Source organism: Pholcus phalangioides, unplaced genomic scaffold (assembly GCF_987345545.1).
Source record: "Pholcus phalangioides strain wild (caught in Gottingen) unplaced genomic scaffold, Ppha-v1.0 ptg000041l_1, whole genome shotgun sequence".
Classification (NCBI taxonomy): Eukaryota; Metazoa; Arthropoda; class Arachnida; order Araneae; family Pholcidae; genus Pholcus; species Pholcus phalangioides.
Window position 1 is genome coordinate 6696809 of NW_028301627.1, and position 22011 is coordinate 6718819.

The window sequence follows — 22011 nt, forward strand, 5'->3', positions numbered from 1 at the left end:
TAAAGCTTAATTCCAAATTTTTTTACTTCTTTTTTCTGTATTGCGCATTGATACGCGTGTACTATCCATTGTATGCCAATACGTGGCTGTCTCGCACGGTTTTCTTCACTTTTTTGCTTGCTCCCCTAATTGTTTTGAGCAATGTAGTTAGGTAATTAGCTTTTCTATGGATTTCCTTGTTAGAGTAACCCAACTGTCACATCTGAATCAGGAAATCTAGTTCCTCCTATACTCTGTTACTGGGAGTTAGTCTGCTGGATGAAAGGGAAATTCCAACTAATGTGTGTGGTGTGGCTGGTGCATGAGGAAGAAGACCTCGAGTTCCAGTTTTAGATCACCTGTTTTGCAAGGGTTCGAGGCAAACTGATGTGTACCTGGTGTTACTGTTGGATTTGACTGACAATTGCTGGTGTCCCACGCCCGATTATATCAATTTATTTTTTGTTGCCTTCGTCTGAAGCGTCTGCTTTCCTTTGGGTTTAATAAAATTTCTGGATTACTCATTCTTCGGGAACGCTTCGATATATCTTCGAGATGAGAAGCAGGATGTTTCCGGCTCTTAAATGTTAGTGTTCGAGGATCTATCCAGTGCTAACTTTGCTATGTGGTAGCCATTACAGGAGAAAGTGTTCGACATCTCCTTCGCAGAAGAGCTTCTCACCCCCCCCCCTCCCAAAGCAGAATGTTTTGCATTGTTCTGCAACGAGCTCTCAACTTATTGGAAATTTTCTGAGGTAAAAATCCCATAATGCTGTTTTCTAAACTTTTTTTTTGAAATTTTCCGGATTGTTCTGCAATGTACGTCATAGTTTTGACATATTCTTCTCTCTTTGGGACTTCTTGTGTGTGTGCTACTTTTGCTGTAGGTTTTTTCGTATCTAAAGCACTGCATCACAGATTACTGCCTAGTTTCTGGCTCATGCATATAAATCTCAGTTTCGTTCCCAGGTCATGATTTCAAAGGGGTCACTCTTAGAGTTCCCGTCTTTGAAACGATCCTGCACCAATCAGATCTCGGGTGGGTTAGCCTTTCCGTCATGTTGTGACCATTTGAAAAGTCCGACCTTCAACGCGATACTTACATAAACACGAAATTCCGGCGTTTGCTACCTTTCACTTCTGGGAGACATGTCCGGAACACGAAACACGCATCATAACTCTGACCAGACCAGAACGTGAGTTGTTGTTGGTTCCTGGCTATGCTATCACGAGGTTAAAAAAAGGCCCTCTGGGACACTGAGATGCCATAACTCTGACATCATAATTGCGTAAGAGCCACGTGTATACAGTCAAAATACTTTCCAGCATGCATCATTAAGTTAAAAATTCCACATAGACATGCTCACGAGGTGCATTCGCGGTTCAGTAGTAGTCATATTGGGAGATACCAGTTGAGCTTATGCAGCCGAAGTCAATGGCATGGACCGGTCTCCAAACAAATTTGAAGATGGCTAGTGATTTATAGGCATGCAACGTGTGGATCTTCACCATTTTCCTTCATAGATGCTTTCTGTAGTCCAGTGTTTGCTGAAGTGAGCAACATCGCTCATAATAGTTACGGATACAGCATAGGATCCTATGGTATCGCTAAGAGAATGAAAATATCGATGATGAGAATAAAACATTTCTGAGTGGTGGTGAACAAAAAATAGTTTGGGAGCCATGCTCGTCTTAGATACTGAAGGTCAATTAGAATGCGGATCATGTTGGAAGGAAAATTTTCCATCACCATGAATACTGCATATCAATGGGGAACCATTGATCATGACATGATCTTTAGTCCAGAAAAGGTGGAAGGGAAACTACAATGCCATTCCTGAGGCACCAAGTTTCTTTCTAAGTCGTTGAAAAACGTAACCTAACAAACTTCACCTCAAATTCAATAAGAAAGGGAGTCAACCAGGGGCGGCTGGAGGAAAAGGTTACATAGGTTAAATTTTTTTTTGGCAGGCGATGTAATCTTAAACGTAGTAAAGACAATAATCAACATCAACTAAAAACAGCAACTGTCGAGGATGACTATAATTTCGATTCTGTTTTCACTTACCTACGACTGTAAGCAAGTACAAAGGTTCGACGAAAGGATCCCTGTTTCTTATGTCGTCGTCGTACTGTGAGAATCTGTCGTTGCCAACTACTTCGCTGAGTTTCTTTTGCTGTATATCTTGCAGAGCCAAATATATTCCTGTGAGGACGCGTCCTATCGCCACCGCCTGATTTGAACCCATGATCGACACGACACCTGCTTCACGAGCGGGTTCGGCATTCGTATCTGCCATCATAGGATCACCAGTGCTACTTGGGAGAGAACAAGTATTTTTGGATGTTAGTATTTCAGCAGCTGCATTGCTAGTTATAATATACTTACTCTGCCAGTATATACTAGTTATGCTATACTATTAAAAAATATATAACGTTCAATCACGGTAGATTACAGAAATATACCCGGACTGAAGGGAAAGAGAAGGCAGGCTTTCACCGGCCGAGTTTCCAGAACCACTCGTAATTACACGTTCCAGGTTGTTATACCGTGAAGCGTCGGTTTTACAATAAACGTTTCGTTTACTACTGTGGTGGACATCATCGGTGTCGACGGTGCAGGTGATGGTAGGCAAAAGGGCGATTTTACCTCCCGGGAAGAACCAAGAACTATTGGCCCTTAGACTGGAGACGCAGCATTGTCTTAGGAAGGGGCGCATGCACACTGGCGCGATACTGCAAGCGATATAGCATGCAACTCATCGCGGATTCGTTAAAAAACCTAAAATTCTTTCAGGTTTTTTTCACCAATCCACGTCAAGTCGTAGCTTCGCTTGTAGTATCGCACTAGTGTGGAAAACGGGCCCTAAGGGCAACAAGGCCTCCGCGCGAAGCTCGTGACGCACTGAAGAAGGCCATTTCACTTATTGCCATTGGATAATGCAGGCCGATGCATGCGATATCTTTACCCTTTTGTTTGCAATATATCCAATGGCAAGAGGAGAAATGACCTTCTTCATTGACGTCACAAGCTTCGTGCGGAGGCCTTCTACTACAGGTGGTGTTGCCTAAGGCCGAAACACACTACACTGACGTGATGTAACTTCACGTCATGTCAGAGACGTTGGCTATTCTGATTGGTGGAAATTGTGTGATGTGAGAATTCCACGTTAAAGAATTTCCACGAATCAGAATTTGAAACGTCTCTGTCGTGGATCACTTAAGTGGTCTGGGAATGTGTTGCGGGACACTCTTAAGGGGTCTGGGAATATGTCGCGGGTCACTTAATTGATTTGTAAATGTGCCGCGGGTTACTCAAGTGATTTGTAAATGTGCCGTGGATTCAGTGTCATCGGGATTAACGACTCTAAAGGTTTTTGGCTTTTGGGATTTCAGTGTCTTCGGGATATTTGTCTATAAGAATTTTTTTTGCAGTTTGGATTTCAGCACTGAAGGGATTGTGAGCCATTTCGGGCTGTTGAGATTTCGGATTCTATATCATGTCACACTCACTTTGACATTACATCATTCCGTCCATTCTTCGCCGCTTTTGTCCGTTCGTAGTTGGCATCAGAACTGTTGATGTTATTGGACAGCATGTTGAACAAACTGCAGTACTCGTCATCCGTGTATGGAATGTTGATGTTATCCGTCGGAAGACTCGGCTTGCTGAATTGCCACAACCTCCGAATAAGGTCGTCGTTCAGGTTAACGGGTGGCATCACGTTGAAATCGTCCTCGACGTAGAACAAGTTGTAGATGGTGAAACTGTCAAAAAATAAATTGGTGAGAAATCAATTTTTGTTGTTGTTTCCTTCTTTGAGCAACACATTAGAAGCAGATTGGCATTACGACACTGTCAAACGAACTTACTTGTTCAGCAGGAAGAACACCTCCTGTTCGAGCTTCATGTCGGGATTCGCAGCCTCTAGTTTTTCGACCAGGTTCAGGAAGTTATCCAGGGTGTTGGCGAGTGGATAATGCTGCCCATTCACCATCATTATCATCCGTCCATTCAATACGGACTCTGAACCATTGAAGCATTTGTTTTCGAAGGGTTTGAAGTCATTTAAGGTCATCGGAATCGCATTCGTAAATCCTATGAGACAAATCGGTTAATATTCGTCATATATATACAGGGTGTCCTGTATGTCCTGATGCAGCCTTTATCTCACCAACCGTTCGTCGTAGAGGAAATGGTTCTAATATACAAAATGTTTGCAAGAATCGCTCTGTAACAGTTTTGAGAGTCAAAATACAGTGTGTTATAAAATTAAGAAAAATTTAAATTTTTATACAGTCTCTTTGCCTTCTAACTTCCAATTAGAAAGTTGTTTCTGAAGCAAACAAAAAAAAAATTAATTTCATGTTTCTAAGTACAATATTCGCTGAGATATTTGAATTGGAAAAAATATGAGAAAAGTTGGGAAAGAACAGCATAAACTAACGGACAACTGTTCTTTTCCTTAGAAGCGTCGAATTTTTTTGTTTTCATCAGGTCTCAGAAGAGGACGCTCCCGTGACCACCTCTCCATCCGAATCCAACATCGCAGGGCAACAACTTTCTTACTGAAAGTTGGAGAACAGGAAGACTGTTATAAATATTCAGATTTTTTTATTTTATTTAGTGACACACTGTATTTTCAATCTCAAAACTGGTACAGAGTGATCCCTGAACGCATTTTGTGAGCAATTTTTAAATTAGAGCAACATCTCTACGAGGTACAGTTGATGCCGAGGTATAGTTAGAACTTACAGGACACCCTGTATGGTAATAACATACAATACAATGAAGTATGCAATTTTTTTTTTTTTTGAGTAAATTTGTAGTGGAGAAAAAATTTCAAGTTCGATCTCCGGACCTCAGGGCTAGCTTTCCCCCTCTTGTGAGAGATCTAGCAGTCTCCCCCCACACACATCTGGGCCCCCAGGTAACGTCATACTCTGGAACCCTGTACTCAGCAATGAATAACAGAGTGCATGCTTACATATTTCACACCCGCAAACCATAGTACCTCATCTCATTTAGGCTACCTATCGATGTGAGGCCCCAGCTATGCCCTGATACTATGCCCTTTACGCAACCCACACGGGTAAAGGTCTTGTCTGGTCTGACAGCTGTGCTCCAATAGCACCCATGGGGTTAAGATTTCTTTGGATTTCTGCTGGATTTTATGAAAGCAATCATGCTTTTTTAACCGCATTTTCACATAAAAAAGCTTCATTTCCTCACACCCAATTACTATTTTTTAGACAGTTCTGTGCGCCACTCCGTTATATAACCTGTCATGTCTCCCCTTTCATTTGATTGCAATCCCCCCTAAAACAGTGGTTCTCAACCGGTGCTCCGTGTGTACTTCCCGGGGGCTCCGCGACCGCTCGAGGAAGATAAAATAAACTAGTAAATTTCATTTAAAAAAACGGCCTACACGGAGCTCGACCATAGAAATTATGTACTAAAAAGGTCCCCGCGAGTCGGTAAAGGTGTTGGGAACCTTCTACCTGCAATGTATGCAAGCCACAGTGCGCAGAGCTGTCATTTCAACTTTTTCCAGGGGGGGGGGGGCAAAGAACATGTACTCAATGGATGCATATATATATATATATATATATTTGTGTATTTATATATACACCATTTGTAGTGTATTTTCAAAAGTCAGCGGGGGGGGGGGGGCCCAAATGACGGGCCTGCCACAGTGACGAATTTTCAGTTTGTTTCTTAACTTTTGAGCAGGAGTGTAGTTTTTCCCCTCAAAGTTTTGCGTCATCGCCCGTGTACTACAAACTCAGTCCACGACCTCCATTTCGATGAAGGGCTCCGTTGATATGCTTGGCGGTTGTAGGATCTGAAGGGGGTTTTACTCCTACTGTATTGTCCATAAAGCCGAGGGTTTAGACAGCACCGTCTATAGCAGAAAGCTTCCGCCGCGAAGTTCCTGAAGTCACTGAAGCCCGTCCATTCCACCTATAGTCACTGAATATACTGCAAAAAAAGGTAAAAATTTCGCAGACATCGGCCTGCTATATCCAATGCCTACAGGTGAAATGGACGACTTCGGTGACGTCAAAGCTTCGCGCGGAGACTTTTCTGCTATAGAAGGTTTGGTTTAGATCAGCACCTCCTAGAGATAAAAGGCCTCAGCACGGGTTGCCATAAACGTCATTCAGACTTCCTAGCAAGTTTGCCACATTTTGAAACAGAGCATCCTATTTCGTTTCTTCTTATTTTGGCGTAGAATCTTCCCGATTGGCTCACAAACACCGCATAGTGATTGGATGTGGGGCATACAAATCGCCAATTCTGAGCCCGATCATTTCTTTTCCTCACAACGATGAAACTGGTACGAGCAGAGAATTTTTATTCCCTGAATATTCTGAGAGTCAGTAGGACTACCTACTGACGTCACAAGTAGCGTGCGAAGGCGTTCTATCTCAAAGCGGTGTTGTTTAGATAATCAAGATTACTTTCGCTAATGCATATAATTATAGAGAACTCGTAACCCTCAAACGGCATATTGATTTGACGACACATTGACAACGGCACAAGACAAAAAATATCAATTTCAAAGCCAATCCATGGCCATTATATAATTTTAAATAGGGGATCATTCAAGTATTATGTCAGCATCGATGCGGTTTCCGATTTGCTGACTTTTGATGAGAGTGGGAGATTTGGATGATGCTTACGTCATCAACCACCCTTTATAAAAATATGAAATATTCTCAATGGCATCTTACTCGGTGCGCCAAAAACTAGAAAAACCATTCGCTAGTTTGTGGGCACCTGAACTAATATATATTCTCCTATATAATCTCCTAATAATAAGTCCCCTACAGATCCACTTTAGTGATCTCTAAATGTTTGGCGGAGCCTTCAAGTGCTGTGGGAATGTGTCCGGGCCGCTTAAGTGCTTTGGAACTGTGCCACGCATCACTCAAATGATCCGTAATTATGCCGCGGATCACTTAAGTGATTAGGGGATGTGCCATGGGGGTAACTTCAGTGATGTGGAACCGCACTGGGAGCTGCTTAACTGCTCTAAAACTACGCCACATGTCATTCAAGGGATCTTTCAATGTGCCACGGATCGCTTAAGTGTTCTGGAACTACATCGTGGGTTACTTAAGTGATCTGTGCATGTGCCACGGGCTTACTTCAGTGATCTGAAAATGCGCCACGGGCCGCTAAAATGTTCAGGAATTGTGCCACGGACATTTAAGCGATCTGTACATTTTCCGCTTAGTTCATTTTCACAAAATTATGTTTGAGGGGGCAGGCCACATTTGGTCCGCGGGCCAAGGGTTTACCATATATGGCTTAAAGGGTGGATCACAATCAATTTCTTAAAAAGAAATTTTGAGTTTCTCAGCCTTTAAATAGCATTGAAATTAACAGAAATTGATTATATAAGATTATGATTATACACATATATAAAGGTATTTTCTATCGAATTTTTGATTTTTTTAAAATACTTTTACATTAAAAAAATACATTTTCTTCTGGGGGGAGGGGGAGCGCACGAGCCCCCATGCCTCCCTTCGCCCCTCCCGCGTACGTATCTGATCCCACCAATATACTTTAGGAGGTGGGGGACAGTGCCGACGAAATTTTGCTGACGGGAGCTCAGAGTTTCGCTGACAAGGGAGGGGGGGTTCAAAAATGACTAAAAATTTGCTGACATAATACTTGAACGGCCCCTAATCAGAATATTGTAACAAATAAAACTCACCTAGTCCTGCCAGGATAGCGACAAGTGCACCGCACACCACACCCATCACGATGTATTTCTCCTGGAAATAATTCAAACAGACACGTTCAGACGACCAGTCGCCGATGCAAATTTTCTGAATCAGATAATACACATTTATATGAATGGAGAGAGAGAGATTGAAATATCAGTTCGCACATGTGTCACTGAAGAATGTTGAGAACAATTGAATGTGCCAAGTTCATGTTTCGAAGAATTTACGATTAACAATTCTGATAACAGCGGTGCGTTTTGCGTAACGGCCTCAGCACGTGTTGCAATCCTGGGAAGTTATCCACGAGATAACGGTTCGATTATGGTCTATTCTTGTTACCATGATGCTATTTTTTAAAATTTATTCCTGTTACCACGTTGGGCGTTCCTACCTAGCGGGAATAACGGTCGGGAAAAAATGTCTAAATCAAGATCAGACAAATACCGATTTCTCCCATCTGTAGATACGTCATATATTCCACGAGATAAGATGTTATCTCATAACTAAATCCGGCATTATATTAGGTTTCGTGAAGTCGAAAACTAGTTCGTTGTGATCACGTAGCGGGGGGGGGGGGCGAAATGTGAGAAAATGACCGAAAAAAGGAAAAAAGATGTCCAAATCTATTGTTCTATCACTGTGGTCCCCCCCAACCCCCGAACGAAATTTCTGGCTACGGGCCTGTCGCGGATGCATAAATTGATCACCTACCTGCACAATGTCCTAACAGCCGGTATTCGCACAAAATTTCGACACAGCAAAAACCCTGACTATACAAAAACGCCACGTGTTCACCACCCGACAATGATAAAATTTCGATATTGCCCTAAATCTCGACAATATCAAAATCCTGACAGTGCCAAAATCTAAGAAGTCAAAATTCTGATTGATAACAACTCCAACGATATCCCAGTAGCCAAAAATCTTGATTGATCCTCAGAGAAAACTGAAAACCCCCTACTGCCAGAAAAATCCTGACAATACTGAAACCCCCAATATAAGTAACAAACACCAAACATGCATTCAGCTACAGATACATGGTTCTTAACTGATCTCTCCGTTAAAAGAATCTCGCCACTAAAAACAATACACCTACAGCGGTACGATTATCCAATCATTACACTTCACTCATAGTTCGAAAATTTGACGGCAGATCGCATCACTACACACTCAACATTACACAGGAGCAATCTTCACATTAGGTTCACAACAAATACACGCACAGCTTCCAGCATGTGGTCTAGGTCCCCGCCCACCTGCTAAAATCTCTTCATTGAGACAGAGCGGCGGGTTATGATCTGGTTAGGGGGAGAAGGAGGAGCTACAAATACGAAAAAACGATTTGCCCAACAAAGGGACGGAATGAAATCGAGTTACAGGTCAAAAACCTTAGCGACATTGGAAATCGCCAAATTTGGCGCAACCCCGCTACGGAATCTTAGCCAGACACACCAAAAGTTTCATTAAAAAACAATAAACTTGCATGTTTTTTTCTGCACCTGCCCATTCTCAAAGCTCCAACATAGAGAAAAATGAACCTTTTCAACGCCACAATGCTTTCTCTAAGGTTCCCAGGGCAGAAAGTAGGATAGTGCGAGGGGGTTCTGTTGATCCATAAATTGGAGAACTGCTGAGAAATCGAAATCTTTCTTTGCCTTTACTTGACCTCTCCCGAAAAATTACTGGATGGGGCTGGGGGCCGTCGGAAGTGTTTCAAAGCTGTAGGTGCTTGTCTTCAGCTTCGTATAGGAAATTTTGATTTCTGAATTGATTCTGGGGGGTGCTCGGACCCTCTCCACAGATTTCCGTTCCTTGAGCATCCCCGGCTCCTATGCCATTGGGGATGGGGGCACAAAATTGCTCACTCGTCCCGTGTGATAGAGTTCATTCTTATTTCTGGTACTGTGGCCCCAGGTCCTGTTTGTTCCATCAAGTTTTCTCAACATCTTCATTGTCAAGGTATGGCTCAAACGAATGCCAAAGCGAAATTTCAAAGATTTATGTGTCCAAACAAGAGACTAGGCTGCCACCCCTTACAACCCGACACTTTCTCTGAAGCCGCTCTGGGACAGCCTATATAGGCTGCTATAAGCACGTTGGAAGCCGAGCAAATGAAGACGCAAATCCTAACCACACTGAACCACTTCTTCGAGGGTTTTTATGCAAAAAAAGAAGAAGAAAAAGAATTACTTCTTCAACGGTGGTATAAAAGCTGAATTACTTCTTTGAGAGCTGGATAAAAGAATAACCTTTCGAAAGGCAAAAGCTGAATATTATTTCTTCCATCAAGTGTCGTGTGAATGCTGAATGAATCGCTTCTTCGAGGTTCATATTAAAGCTGAATTACTTCTTTAAAGATTATACGGAAAAAAAGTAATAACATCTTTGATGCGTAATAGCTAAACAACTACTTCTACGGTGTCATTAGATTAGAAAGCTGAATAACTCAGCTTATTAATTATTTCTTTTAGGGAAATATAAAAGCTTAATATAACGTCTTTGAGGGCAGATTAAAAGCTAAATTACTACTCTTTTGAGGGATGGGTAAAAGTTAAATTATTACTTCAAGACCAGTATTAAAGCTGAATTATAAATAATACTTGTTTGAGGGAGGAATAAAAACTAAATTACTTCTTTGAAGGCTGAAGAGTTGAATTACTTCTTTGAGGACAGGTTGAAAACTAAAATTACTCTTTTGGGACTGGATGAAAGTTAAACTATTACTTCAAAACGTAGCCGGTCAATTCGTCGCACTCAACTTGTCGCGGAACAAATTCGTCGCAGTGCCAATTCATCGCGGTACAAGTTTGTCGCAGTGTCAATTCGTCGCGGTACAAGTTTGTCGCAGTGTCAATTCGTCGCGGTACAAGTTTGTCGCAGTGTCAATTAGTCGCGGTACAAGTTTGTCGCAGTGTCAATTCGTCGCGGTACAAGTTTGTCGCAGCGTCAATTCGTCGCGGTACAAATTTGTCGCAGTGTCAATTCGTCGCGATATAAATTTGTCGCAGCTCCAATGCATCGCGGTACAAGCTTGTCGCAGTGTCAATTCGTTGCGATACAAATTCGTCGCAGCTCCAATCCGTAGCTGTACAAGTTTGCCGCCGTGTCAATTCGTCGTGACGTCATTTAAATATTACAGCGCAGAATCAATTCGTCGAACCGTCGATTCTTCACTGTACATGTTCCACGCGAGCTTGTATGTAGGTTTTTGTCTTACACGTGAAATAAAAACACGAACAAAAGTGTACACGCAGTCAACTGAAAATAATTAATTTTTGTCAATGCAGAAAGGACATCGAAATTAAAATTACAATATTAATTACATTTAAAAATTTAACGGCATATAAAAATTTAATTATATTTGAAAATTCAGTTATAAAATTTGAAATGTTAAATAATTGATTTTTGCTGTGATGAAATTTCTGTATCATGTGGAAAAATTTCGGTTTGTATGATATTCCCCAAATTACAGTGAGCCTATCTTTAACGGTAAATTTCTATCTGCCCCATGGGCTCGAGAGTTTCTACCCACCCACGCCTCCCCCTTCGAGAGTCATCAACATTTACCATTACAGTATCTCCATAAGCACCTGAAATATTTAATTAATTAATAATTCAATTAAATTAATATTTAATTTTCACCGTATAAGCCGCACTTCCCGCTTTTGTTGGGATTTCTGTTTCTCACGGCGAAGGAAGTTGGGCGCAGATCAAGGGTAGAAATGTACAGCGCTTTTTTATGAATGACGATTCGATGAAGTTTTCATAATGCCCACAGGATGAGCACCGACAAAGGTAATGTAATCACCAATAAGAAAGATGACTATGGGTCAGTCGCATAGATATAATATAACCATTAATCTTATGTTTATAATCAGTCGCATATCTTTGGCTGGCTTGTTTGACTATTTTCACATAGTTTTCGTTAGCGCCTAAGCTTTTGGCACTAGGTTGGTGTGCTTGGTCTACATATTTCTGTTGGAAAAAACATGGAATATTGCAAAACCGAACGTGGAAATGATATGTTGGTTTGCGTTATGTGTGTTTAAAAGTTTTTCCTCCCATAATTCATGTTCCGAAATTAGAAAAAACTTTTAATGCAATTGAAAAAGTTACTTAATTTTGGTTACGCCCTTTCACTTGAACTTGTCATCTGGGGATAAAGCCAGCATACCCCCTCCTCACCCATGAAATATACCTCTGAATATAATCTTACATTGTCTGTTCAAGTGTCAATTCACTTGTATTGTAAGAAGAAATTTTTACTAATGAGTGACTGGAGTGTCATGTACATGAAGTTACATACAATGGGCTAATTAAAAGTCTGATTTCATTCTTTTCAGTGGAGAGTTGTTAATTTAGAGTTGAAAAAAAAAATCAAAAATCGATTGACATTTGCAATGGTGTCAGAGACAGAGATACTGTTGGTGCCCAGGGTACTTTATGGAATGGGTATGAGCACCCAGAGAAATGATTCAGAAATCAATCAAAATTTCCTACTTCAAGATCAAGACAAGAACCCACAAGTTCCAAAACTTTCGGCATCCTTGGCCAGTCAAAGGTGCCGACATGAAGGAAACATTGAGGAGGGGGGGGGGGGTGAAAATCGCCATTCATTCCGTTTATAAGGGACTCAAACCCGTACTCAGGAAGCGAAATGGTGCATTGCATTGTATATTCATGAGTTATTGGAGTGGGGGGGGGGGGCCTCAAATGACATCAGCCCCCAGTTTCTGGCGCCTATGGTCGGAGTGTTTGAATATTATTTCAATGTGATAATACGAAGTGATTTGAAATGTGCATTGCATTGTAAAAAAATAATTGTACCGCGACGAAATGAGCCTGCGACAAATTTGTACCGCGACGAAATGAACCTGCGACAAATTTTTACCGCGACGAGTTTGTAGCACGGCGAATTGACGCTGCGACAAATTGAATGCGACGAATTGTCCTGCGACAAGTTTAACGCGACAAATTGACCTAGACCCACTTCAAAAGACCAGTATAAAAGCTGAATTACTACTTTGAAAGCTGAATAAAAAGCCAAAGCTACTCTTTTGAGAGCTTGATAAAAGCTGAATTACTTCTTTGGGGCTAAATAAAAGCTCAATTACTTCTTTGGGTGGGCTGAATAAAAGCTGAATTGCTACTTCAGGGCCAGTATGAACACTGAATTGCATCTTTAACGGCAGACTAAAAGCTGAAGTTACTCTTTTGAGAGCTGGATAAAAGCTAAATTATTACTTCAACAGCAGTACAAAAGCTAAATTATTACTTCAACAGCAGTACAAAAGCTAAATTATTACTTCAACAGCAGTACAAAAGCTAAATTATTACTTCAAGAGCTGTACAAAAGTTAAGTTCCTTCTTGAAGAGCTATATAAAAGCTGAATCACTTCATTGAGGGTTGAATAAAAGCTGAATTACGTCTTTAGGGTTGAATAAAAACTCATTACTTGTTTGAGAATGGAAGGATAAAAGCTGAATTACTTCTTCAAAAGCAGTACAAAAGCTGAATTACTTCTTCAAAAGCAGTACAAAAGCTGAATTACTTCTTCAAAAGCCGTACAAAAGCTGAATTACTTCTTCAAAAGCAGTACAAAAGCTGAATTTTTACTTCAAGAGCAGTACAAAAGCTGGATTACTTCTTTTAGGCTGGAATAAAAGCTAAATTACTGTTTTGAGATCTTGGGTAAAAGCTGAATCACTTCTTCAGCAGCAATATAAAAGCTGAATTGTATCTTTAAGGGCAGACTAAAAGCTGAATTGTATCTTTAAGGGCAGACTAAAAGCTGAATTGTATCTTTAAGGGCAGACTAAAAGCTGAATTGTATCTTTAAGGGCAGACTAAAAGCTGAATTGTATCTTTAAGGGCAGACTAAAAGCTGCATTACTTCTTTGAGAGCTTAATAAAAAACAAAGTTACTCTTTTGAGAGCTTAATAAAAGCTAAATTACTACTTCAAGAGCAGTACAAAAGCTGAGTTACTTCTTCAAGAGCGATATAAAAGCTGAATCCCTTCTTTGGGGGTTCACTAAAAACTGAATTACTTCTTTGAGGGTTGAATAAAAACTACATTACTCTTTTGAGAACGGGAGGACAAAAGCTGAATTACTTCTTCAAAAGCAGTACAAAAGCTTAATTTTTGCTTTGAGGGGTGAATAAAAGCTAAATTACCCTTCTGAGAGCTGGATAAAAACTGAATTAGTGCTTCAACAGCAGTACTAAAGCTGAATCACTTCTTCAAGAACAATATAAAAGCTGGATTACTTCTTTTAGGCTGGAATAAAAGCTAAATCACTGTTTTGAGATCTGGGTAAAAGCTAAATCACTTCTTCAGGAGCAATAATCACTTTCTCAAGAGCAATATAAGAGCTGAATTACTACGTTGAGGGTGGAATAAAAAGCCGGATTACTACTTCAAAGGCAGTGTAAAAGCTGAATTGCTTTCTCGAGAGCCAACAGATACGAAAAACACTGATAAAATCAAGACGGATGAAAGTCCCGAATGGGTGGGATCGGCCCTATGGCAAGAATTTCGCCGCTCACGATCCATACTAAAATAAATCATATCACTTCAGTAAAACTCCGAAATCCACCAGAAACATGCATCAAAATAATAATAGAAATTTCGGATCGATTTCAAACAATAACTTACGGTTTCAGGTTAAAAATCCCTTGTAATAAAGAGTTGCTGTATTGGAGGAGACCGTTACCTTTCCTGCAGTAATAATGCGTACACACCTTGCACTTGATGTTAAAAGAGGGGGAATCGCACCTTACACAGGTAAGAAACGTACCCAGCTATTATTAAAGTAAGAAAAAAAATTCCGGTTCTTTTTCAGATAAGATGTATGGAGAGAGATGATAATCGCCCTGGTAACTCAGAGATATCCGACCCATGAAGTGGCCCGTTTTCACGCCGACACATTTTTTTTTCAGGGGGGGTCCAAAAGTCCAAGTGCTGTTTGATGTGTGGCATTAGTCACCATTTTCTCTTCTTGCCATCCGTTTTTTTTTTTGGCGTGCAATAGTTTCACTATTCCGGCTCGGAAATATTAGAACGGAATTGACTCATTACCAGTGGAAAGATTACTTCCCCGTCGAAATAGATTAGCCCTACGATAAGCCATGCCAAACCCCCGCTTTTATTTGAATAATCATAACTCAAATATTTATGGGATTGTGGGTGGGGGGGGGGACAAGGAAATCCTTATTGCTAAGGATTATTTAGTTAACTTATCTCTACTTGAGTCCGTTCTAAATAATAATAATCTGCTGGAAAAACAAAGCGATCGAGATTATGAGTGTTTTTATGTCTCCGACGAATTGTTGGTGCGTACGAAACCGTTTCAGACGGCGGTGATATCGATGTGATTGATTGATTGATGATTGATTGATTGAACGAACGACCGGAAAGAGTTAGCCGGCATCTTGGAATGGGAAATGGCGATGCGTGCGTGTGTGTGGGAGCAGTGGTCTTTAACCGGGGGTGCCCGGAAGAGTATTTTTTGGGGGGGAGGGAGCGAGATGGGGGGAAAATTACACGTTGACTGATAGTTCAGAAAAAGTGAAATCCTGGTAGAAATTGAATTTTTCAATTATTCAAAAAATATGAATCATACTGACATTTTAACACCTTATTATAGCTTTCGTTTACAGAAAATGTGTCGCGCGAACTTTGCGTTGCAAAAGTTTCTTTTTCGATGATCAATCGTACTTATTTTCTGTTTCGATTGATAAGCAATGCCATCAATAATCAAATCGCCCTGGATTATCCCAGAGGTTCATCTCCTAGAGCTCATTACCTTCTAGAACAGTGTTTCTCAACCGCCGGGCCCTGAACTCATTCATACCGGGCCGCGAGCTTCATTTTCCGTTGGTCATGTGTTTGACCGGGGCTTCGACTCACAAAAATGAATGAAACCGGGCCGAAGGTAATGCCTGAATTCCGCCTGCCTCCGTTCCACTCGCAGCTGAAAAGCTGAAGATGTCTGCCTTTGCTTCATTCGCAGTTGAAGATACCTGCCTCCACTCCATTCACAGCTTAAAAGATGAAGATACCTGCCTCCACTCCATTCACAGCTTAAAAGATGAAGATACCTGCCTCCACTCCATTCACAGCTTAAAAGATGAAGATACCTGCCTCCACTCCATTCACAGCTTAAAAGATGAAGATGTCTGTCTCCACTCCATTTACAGCTGAAGATACCTGCCTCCACTCCATTCACAGCTGAAGATACCTGCCTGCCTCCACTCCATTCACAGCTGAAGATACCTGCCTGCCTCCACTCCATTCACAGCTGAAGATACCTGCCTTCACTCCATTCACAGCTAAAGATACCTGCCTCCACTCCATTCACAGCTGAAGATACCTCCCTCTACTCCATTCACAATTGAAGATACCAGTCTCCACTCCATTCATAGCTTAAAAGCTGAAGATGCCTGCCTCCACTCCATTCACAGCTTAAATGCTGAAGATGCCTGCCTCCACTCCATTCACAGCTTAAAAGATGAAGATGCCTGCCTCCACTCCATTCACAGCTGAAGATACCAGCCTCCACTCCATTCACAATTGAAAAGCTGAAGATACCAGCCTCCACTCCATTCACAATTGAAAAGCTGAAGATACCAGCCTCTACTCCATTCATAGCTTAAAAGCTGAAGATGTCTGCCTCCACTCCATTCACAGCTTAAAAGATGAACAACCTGCCTCCATTCCATTCACAGCTGAAGATACCAGCCTCCACTCCATCCACAGCTTAAAAGCTGAAGATGCCTGCCTCCACTCCATTCACAGCTTAAAAGCTGAAGATGCCTGCCTCCACTCCATTCACAGCTTAAAAGCTGAAGATGTCTGCCTTCGCTCCATTCACCACTAAAGAACTAAAGATGTTTACCTCCGCTCCATTCGCAGCTGAATGTGCTTTCCTCCACTCGATTCACCGCTGAAGATGCGTGCCTTCACTCAGGGCGAAGCTGGGCTGGAAGAGATCTCGGCAACGGGATACGTCCAGCGGCAAAGTTCTGGTGTTCATCCATTCATGCCTTCACTCAGGTTCGGACTTAATGGAGGTAGGGATAGGAACTATCGTCCCTCCAAAGATCCGTGTCTGTTTTTGGTTTAGTTTTTGAATTAATTTTCATAAAGAAAAAATAAGCCAAAATTGCGCGTTTATCATAGCCGAAAACGGCATTTAATAATATGTAAAAGAGTTTTTGTAGAAATTAATTAATTGAGATAATTAATGTAATTAACTACTGAAAAGCTAATTTTTCTTACTAACAGAAAACGTATTATCCTATATTGTGTGGGAAGGTAAGTTGCATTGCACTGGGGATGCTGAATGAAAAAAGTTTAAGAACCACTGGTGTAGAGGATGTGAGCATTAATAGAGCTCCTCTATATTCAGTGATCCCCTAACTCAGGATTTATGATTTTGTCACCTTTGGACTTTTCAAATTTTGCCGTCCGGCACTGGATATAGCAGGCCGACACGTGCACCATTTTTACAATTTTTTTGTAGCATAACCAATGGCCTTCTGCTTATAGATGGTGTTGCCTACACCCATTCCAGTCTAAATTCTTGACCACTCATTCGTCAAATTCGCTACCCTCGGCAATATCCCGCTTAGCCCCACCAGCCTTGTAAATATGCCTTTGTCTCTAAGTCACTATTTTTGTCACTCCCATGCTTTCACACTCTTTTGGTCCCATTCATAATTTAGGTACACGCTGTCACTCATTCTCCGAGTCACTCTTTTAGTCACTCCCTTAGTTGCACTCTGTCTGGGTCACTCACATGCTTGCGTACTTTCTAGGTCACTCTTTTGGTTACACACTGACCCAGTCCCTCGCTCTCTAGTTCACTCTTTCGGTCACTAGCATGCTTTCACCATAAGCGGATACAGACTTCTCGAACGGGAGGAAGGGGGGTGCGAATCACACCGCGTGTATAGTAAGCAGGAGGGCGGGATACTCACCCCCCCCCCCCTTTCGCCTACGCCAGTAATACAACTTTTTCACTCAACAAGGAGGAGGGGCGCCACCCTAAATCCTCCTATAGCTTTCACACTCTCTAGGTCATACTCTCCGCCAGTCGCTGAGTCGCTCATCCCTCGCTACAGGTAAAAGTGAATTTATGGTTTTGCCGCCCTTCTACCATTCTACTCTAGTTTCCATGACCTGTCATTCCTCAGCTTTTCCGCCTTGGCTATAGCCCCCACCATAATCCCCATCCCCGTAAATACGCCTTTGCAAACCATTCCCAACTTCACATAACAGACAGAGGCGTATTTAACAGCGGGCGCTCTGGGCTTGTGAAGAGGTGCCTCGCAAAACCCCAACTGTACACTTTTTTTCTAATTTAAGGGGCCCCAATATCTGCACCCGGGGCCTCAACTGATCTTAATCCGTCTCTGATAACAGAAAAAAGACTGTTGTGAGAGAACGTTCTCTAACGTTTTTGCATTTGAACAAATCTCCGGAGGCAGGCTATAATGAATTAGTTCATACTGGGGAGCAATCCTTTTTTAACACGTTAACTGGTGGGGTTTTTGGACCCACCACTCACAGATTTTCCATTTGGCTCACCACTGAAGAGAAAAAATGATCACTCTCGTGGGCTCACGCCTATTTATTTATTTTTATCAATCATTATGACTCCGGACTCAGTGTTGTTCTTGTTGGAAGTGGTCCATCAGTTTGAATATCTTATAAAATGACCCGATGGGCAGTCTTATTAAAAGACTGCGAGTTCAGTCACGTTTTACCTATCCGAGGATGACGTCACTCTCCGCTATCCATGCAAAGGTTTTTTTAACTCCCCGGCGGGAAATCGCACCAACGTCCTTTCACTTTCCTGGTGAACGCCCTAGACCAGCGGTTCTCAACCGGTGCTCCACGGAGCCCTTGGGGCTCCCTGTGCACTTTCCAGAGGCTCCGCGGCCACTCGAGGACAATAAAATAGATCAATAAATTTGATAAACAAACAAAAATAGAGGCCTTAAAGGGAACCGCCATATAAATAATATACTTAAAAAGGGCTCCTTGAGTTAAACGGCTCCACCAAAGAAATTATACACTGAAAAGGGCTCCGCGAGTCTGAAAAGGTTGAGAACCGCTGCCCTAGACCACTACTACTGAATCGCACATGTACCTCGTCCATATTCCTTTGCGGAACTTCTAACGAATTGGTACATGTTGGAATGTGTGTGTCTGTGTTGTGAACATAACGTTAAGCTTGTTTCTGTGTAATGCTTGTTATAGTGCTGCTATCTACCACATTTTTCGAACTATGAATGAAGTGTAATGTTTGAAGATTTTATCGTTGTAGGCCTGTTGCTCTCTGCGGCGAGACTTTTCAATGGGGAGATCGGCTTGCATTCGCACCTCGAAGTTGGGAACAGCAGAAAACCAACTTTAGCCGACCACCACCGATGCGAGTCCGGAACACCCTAGACCACTAGACGCATCAGCTAGCTGTTAAAAAACCTTTATATGGAAAGCAGAGAGTGACGTTATCCTCGGATAAGTCACCATCTGGTTTCATTGTCAGCAATTGTGAGCTTTGGTCTGAATTGTATCCGACCGTCTATGTGCGGACCCGTTCAGTGCACACGAGCTCCAAGGAGAGATTGGTATATTCGTTGCCTCTGTTGTCTAGGCTGTAGGGCATTCACCCGGAAAGTGAAAGGATGTGGGTTCGATTCCCCGCAGGGAAATTGAATATTTTCTCTTTTCAAAAATATATCTTCGCATCAGCCAGCTGTTAAAAAACCTTTGTATACGTTTTTTATGTGATCTCGCAGAGTTCATGTTATCACTATGAGAGTTTTCTTAGCACTGATCTCTTGAAGGAGTGCAATATTTCGCTTAAATTCAGCAAAAGCAGTGTATTGCTGACTCTCCCACAGCGAACCGAATGTCTGAAATCGTTAAGCGTTCTGGTTCTTCTCGAGGTACTTTTAGGGCGTCAATTGCTTGCCCTAGGTGGTAATACCTCTTCGCACCGAACTTTTTGTTCCAATTTCAGTGGTGGATTCTCAGTACGTACTGTTCGAGGGACTGCAGGCCGCCTATACGAGTGAAGTTTTTCGCCGTGACAAATGCTTCCCATAATTGAAATGATGAGAATCATTTTATAGTGCTGAACGTATCGGAAGAACCAATATCACTCTCCCCGGACACCGCTATGGCAAGAGTTGAGGAAATCCCCCTGCCCTGATCTTGAAGATTGTTTGTCTTCGTATGTACGAGACTGTTGCTGATGAACATAAACCTGAACTCATGAAGTTATTATCTTGGTATAAAGATGTTTTTGCTTCTTCATTAAGGGACTTAACACGTTGTGATAATTTGCTGCATCGGGTCAGCAGAAATAGAAGGCCTCTGGCGCTGCTTGTGACGTCAGTAAGTAGTCCAATTTCCCTCAGAATATTCAGGGGAAAAAATTCCTTGCTCATGCCAGTATCATCGTTTTGCGGAAAAGAAATGATCGGTCTTAGAATTGGCGATTTCTATGCCCCACATTCAATCACTATGCGGTATTTGTGAGCTAATCAGGAAGATTCTACGCCAAAATCAGAAGAAACGAAATAGGATGCTGTGTTTCAAAATGTGGGAAACTCGCTAGGTAGTCTGAATGACGTTTATGGCAACCCGTGATGAGGCCTTCTATCTCTAGGAGGCGCTGATCGGGTACATCTCGAAGAAGACGTTGCTGTGCGTCAGGCCGTGTATAAAGTAACATACAAAAGTTGAAACCTGAACTGAACACTTAAATGCAAGAGCTAATGGATGCGGAAGTTACCGAGCCTTCAACTTCTCCATATGCAGCTTGGGTCCGCTTATTAACAAACCCTACATTCCTAGCTACATTATAGTAATTTAGAGCATCCTGATTAGCAGAAATGAACCACTACGTCACACTCATAATGAAATTTTTCTGGCGACGTTAACAATAGATATACGTAATTGCAGCTGAATCTGACGTCGCAAATTGTAGCCATGGTTAGAACACAGGACACATGTACCGAAGGTTGTGTGTGCGATCCCTTCTCAAACCCATCCGAGATTTTTTTTTAATCCATCTTTGCTATCATTTATTGATTCGCTAAAAAATGCTTTGCCCCTCGTGACGTTTTGTTATCTTTCTTGCTCGTAGTAACCAATCACCGGCATGCTAATGCCTTTTGTGCTACTAAGAATGTAGGGGATTGTAATTACACCTCCAGTCTTGTTCGCTAGAAAACCAGATGGCTCTCATCGACTACGTGTGTCGATATGTGACGTCTATATTACAAGACGGTCCCTGACAGCTACCCACCTACCGAACATGACCGAGATGATAGATTCTCCCTGGCTCCTTGTATTTTTCTTCTCTCGATCTTACTCCGGGGTTTCATAAAATGAAAATACATCCTGTGTGATGATTCTCATAAAACCGCCTTTATAACAAACTATGATCATTTTCATGCAGGTCGGTTTCGTACCATGGCTCTTTCGAAATCTAAATATTGGTTGCCTGGCTTGGCTAAGGTGAAAAATTAATTGGTTTCATCGTGTGCATCTTGCGTTGAGGAACGCGGATATCGACTTGCAAGACAAGTCTCCTTTTCTTAAAGTACCACTAATCACTTGCCTTGGTGAACGTGTGGCCATGGATTGTTTGGGCCCTGTCCCCCTAAAACAGACTATGGTAATTCTTATATTGTCGTCTTGCGTCACAGATTGTTTTACTAGATGGCCTGAGGCGTATGCGGTACCCCATATACGGGCAGACATGATAGCTAATGTTCTAACAAAGTATATTGCTTCTCATGGTAGTCCTTCTCAGACATTAACTGATCGTGGTTCTAATTTTTTGTCTCAGCTAATGATGGACTTTAGTATACAAAACATGGAATAAAAAAATTACCACTCACGCATACAACCCCACAGGGAGATGGAACGCATAAATGCTACATCGATACAATCTTTGAGTCATTTGGTTAACGAAACTCGTACCGACTGGGACACTCATTTGCCGTGGGCATTGTTGGGTCATCGCTCTTCAGTTCATTCCTCGACGGGATACACTCCAGCCTTTTTTGTATTATGGTCGAGAACTCCAAGTCCCATTGCATTTGCTCACACCTGGCGCAATGTCTGAATCCTCAAATACTTATCACGATTTTGTAGAGAATATGGACAATTCACTGTCCATATTCTATACAACCAAGACACTGAAGAATTCCTTTTGTGCGGTGCATCAACATTTGAAGATTGTTGTAGAAGCAGGAGAGTCT

General features: G+C 41.8%; 1 protein-coding gene across 4 annotated transcripts in view; it reads right to left on the bottom strand.

Moving 5' to 3' along the window:
• Positions 1–14633, bottom strand: part of LOC149065186 (uncharacterized) — a 33286-nt gene extending 18653 nt beyond the window's left edge. The window contains exons 1-5 of one of the 4 annotated variants that reach the window (XM_089254506.1): positions 14381–14633; positions 7710–7770; positions 3853–4078; positions 3493–3747; positions 2048–2295 (exon numbers count right to left, since the gene is read on the bottom strand). In XM_089254506.1, the coding sequence (XP_089110632.1) occupies positions 2048–2295; positions 3493–3747; positions 3853–4078; positions 7710–7755 (775 nt within the window). In that variant the 5' untranslated portion in view covers positions 7756–7770; positions 14381–14633. Of the gene's footprint in view, positions 1–2047; positions 2299–3492; positions 3748–3852; positions 4079–7709; positions 7771–13899; positions 14168–14380 lie in introns of those variants that run through there. The other 3 variants (XM_089254504.1, XM_089254507.1, XM_089254505.1) reach the window with 3 other exon arrangements.
• Positions 14634–22011: the final 7378 nt, after the last annotated feature.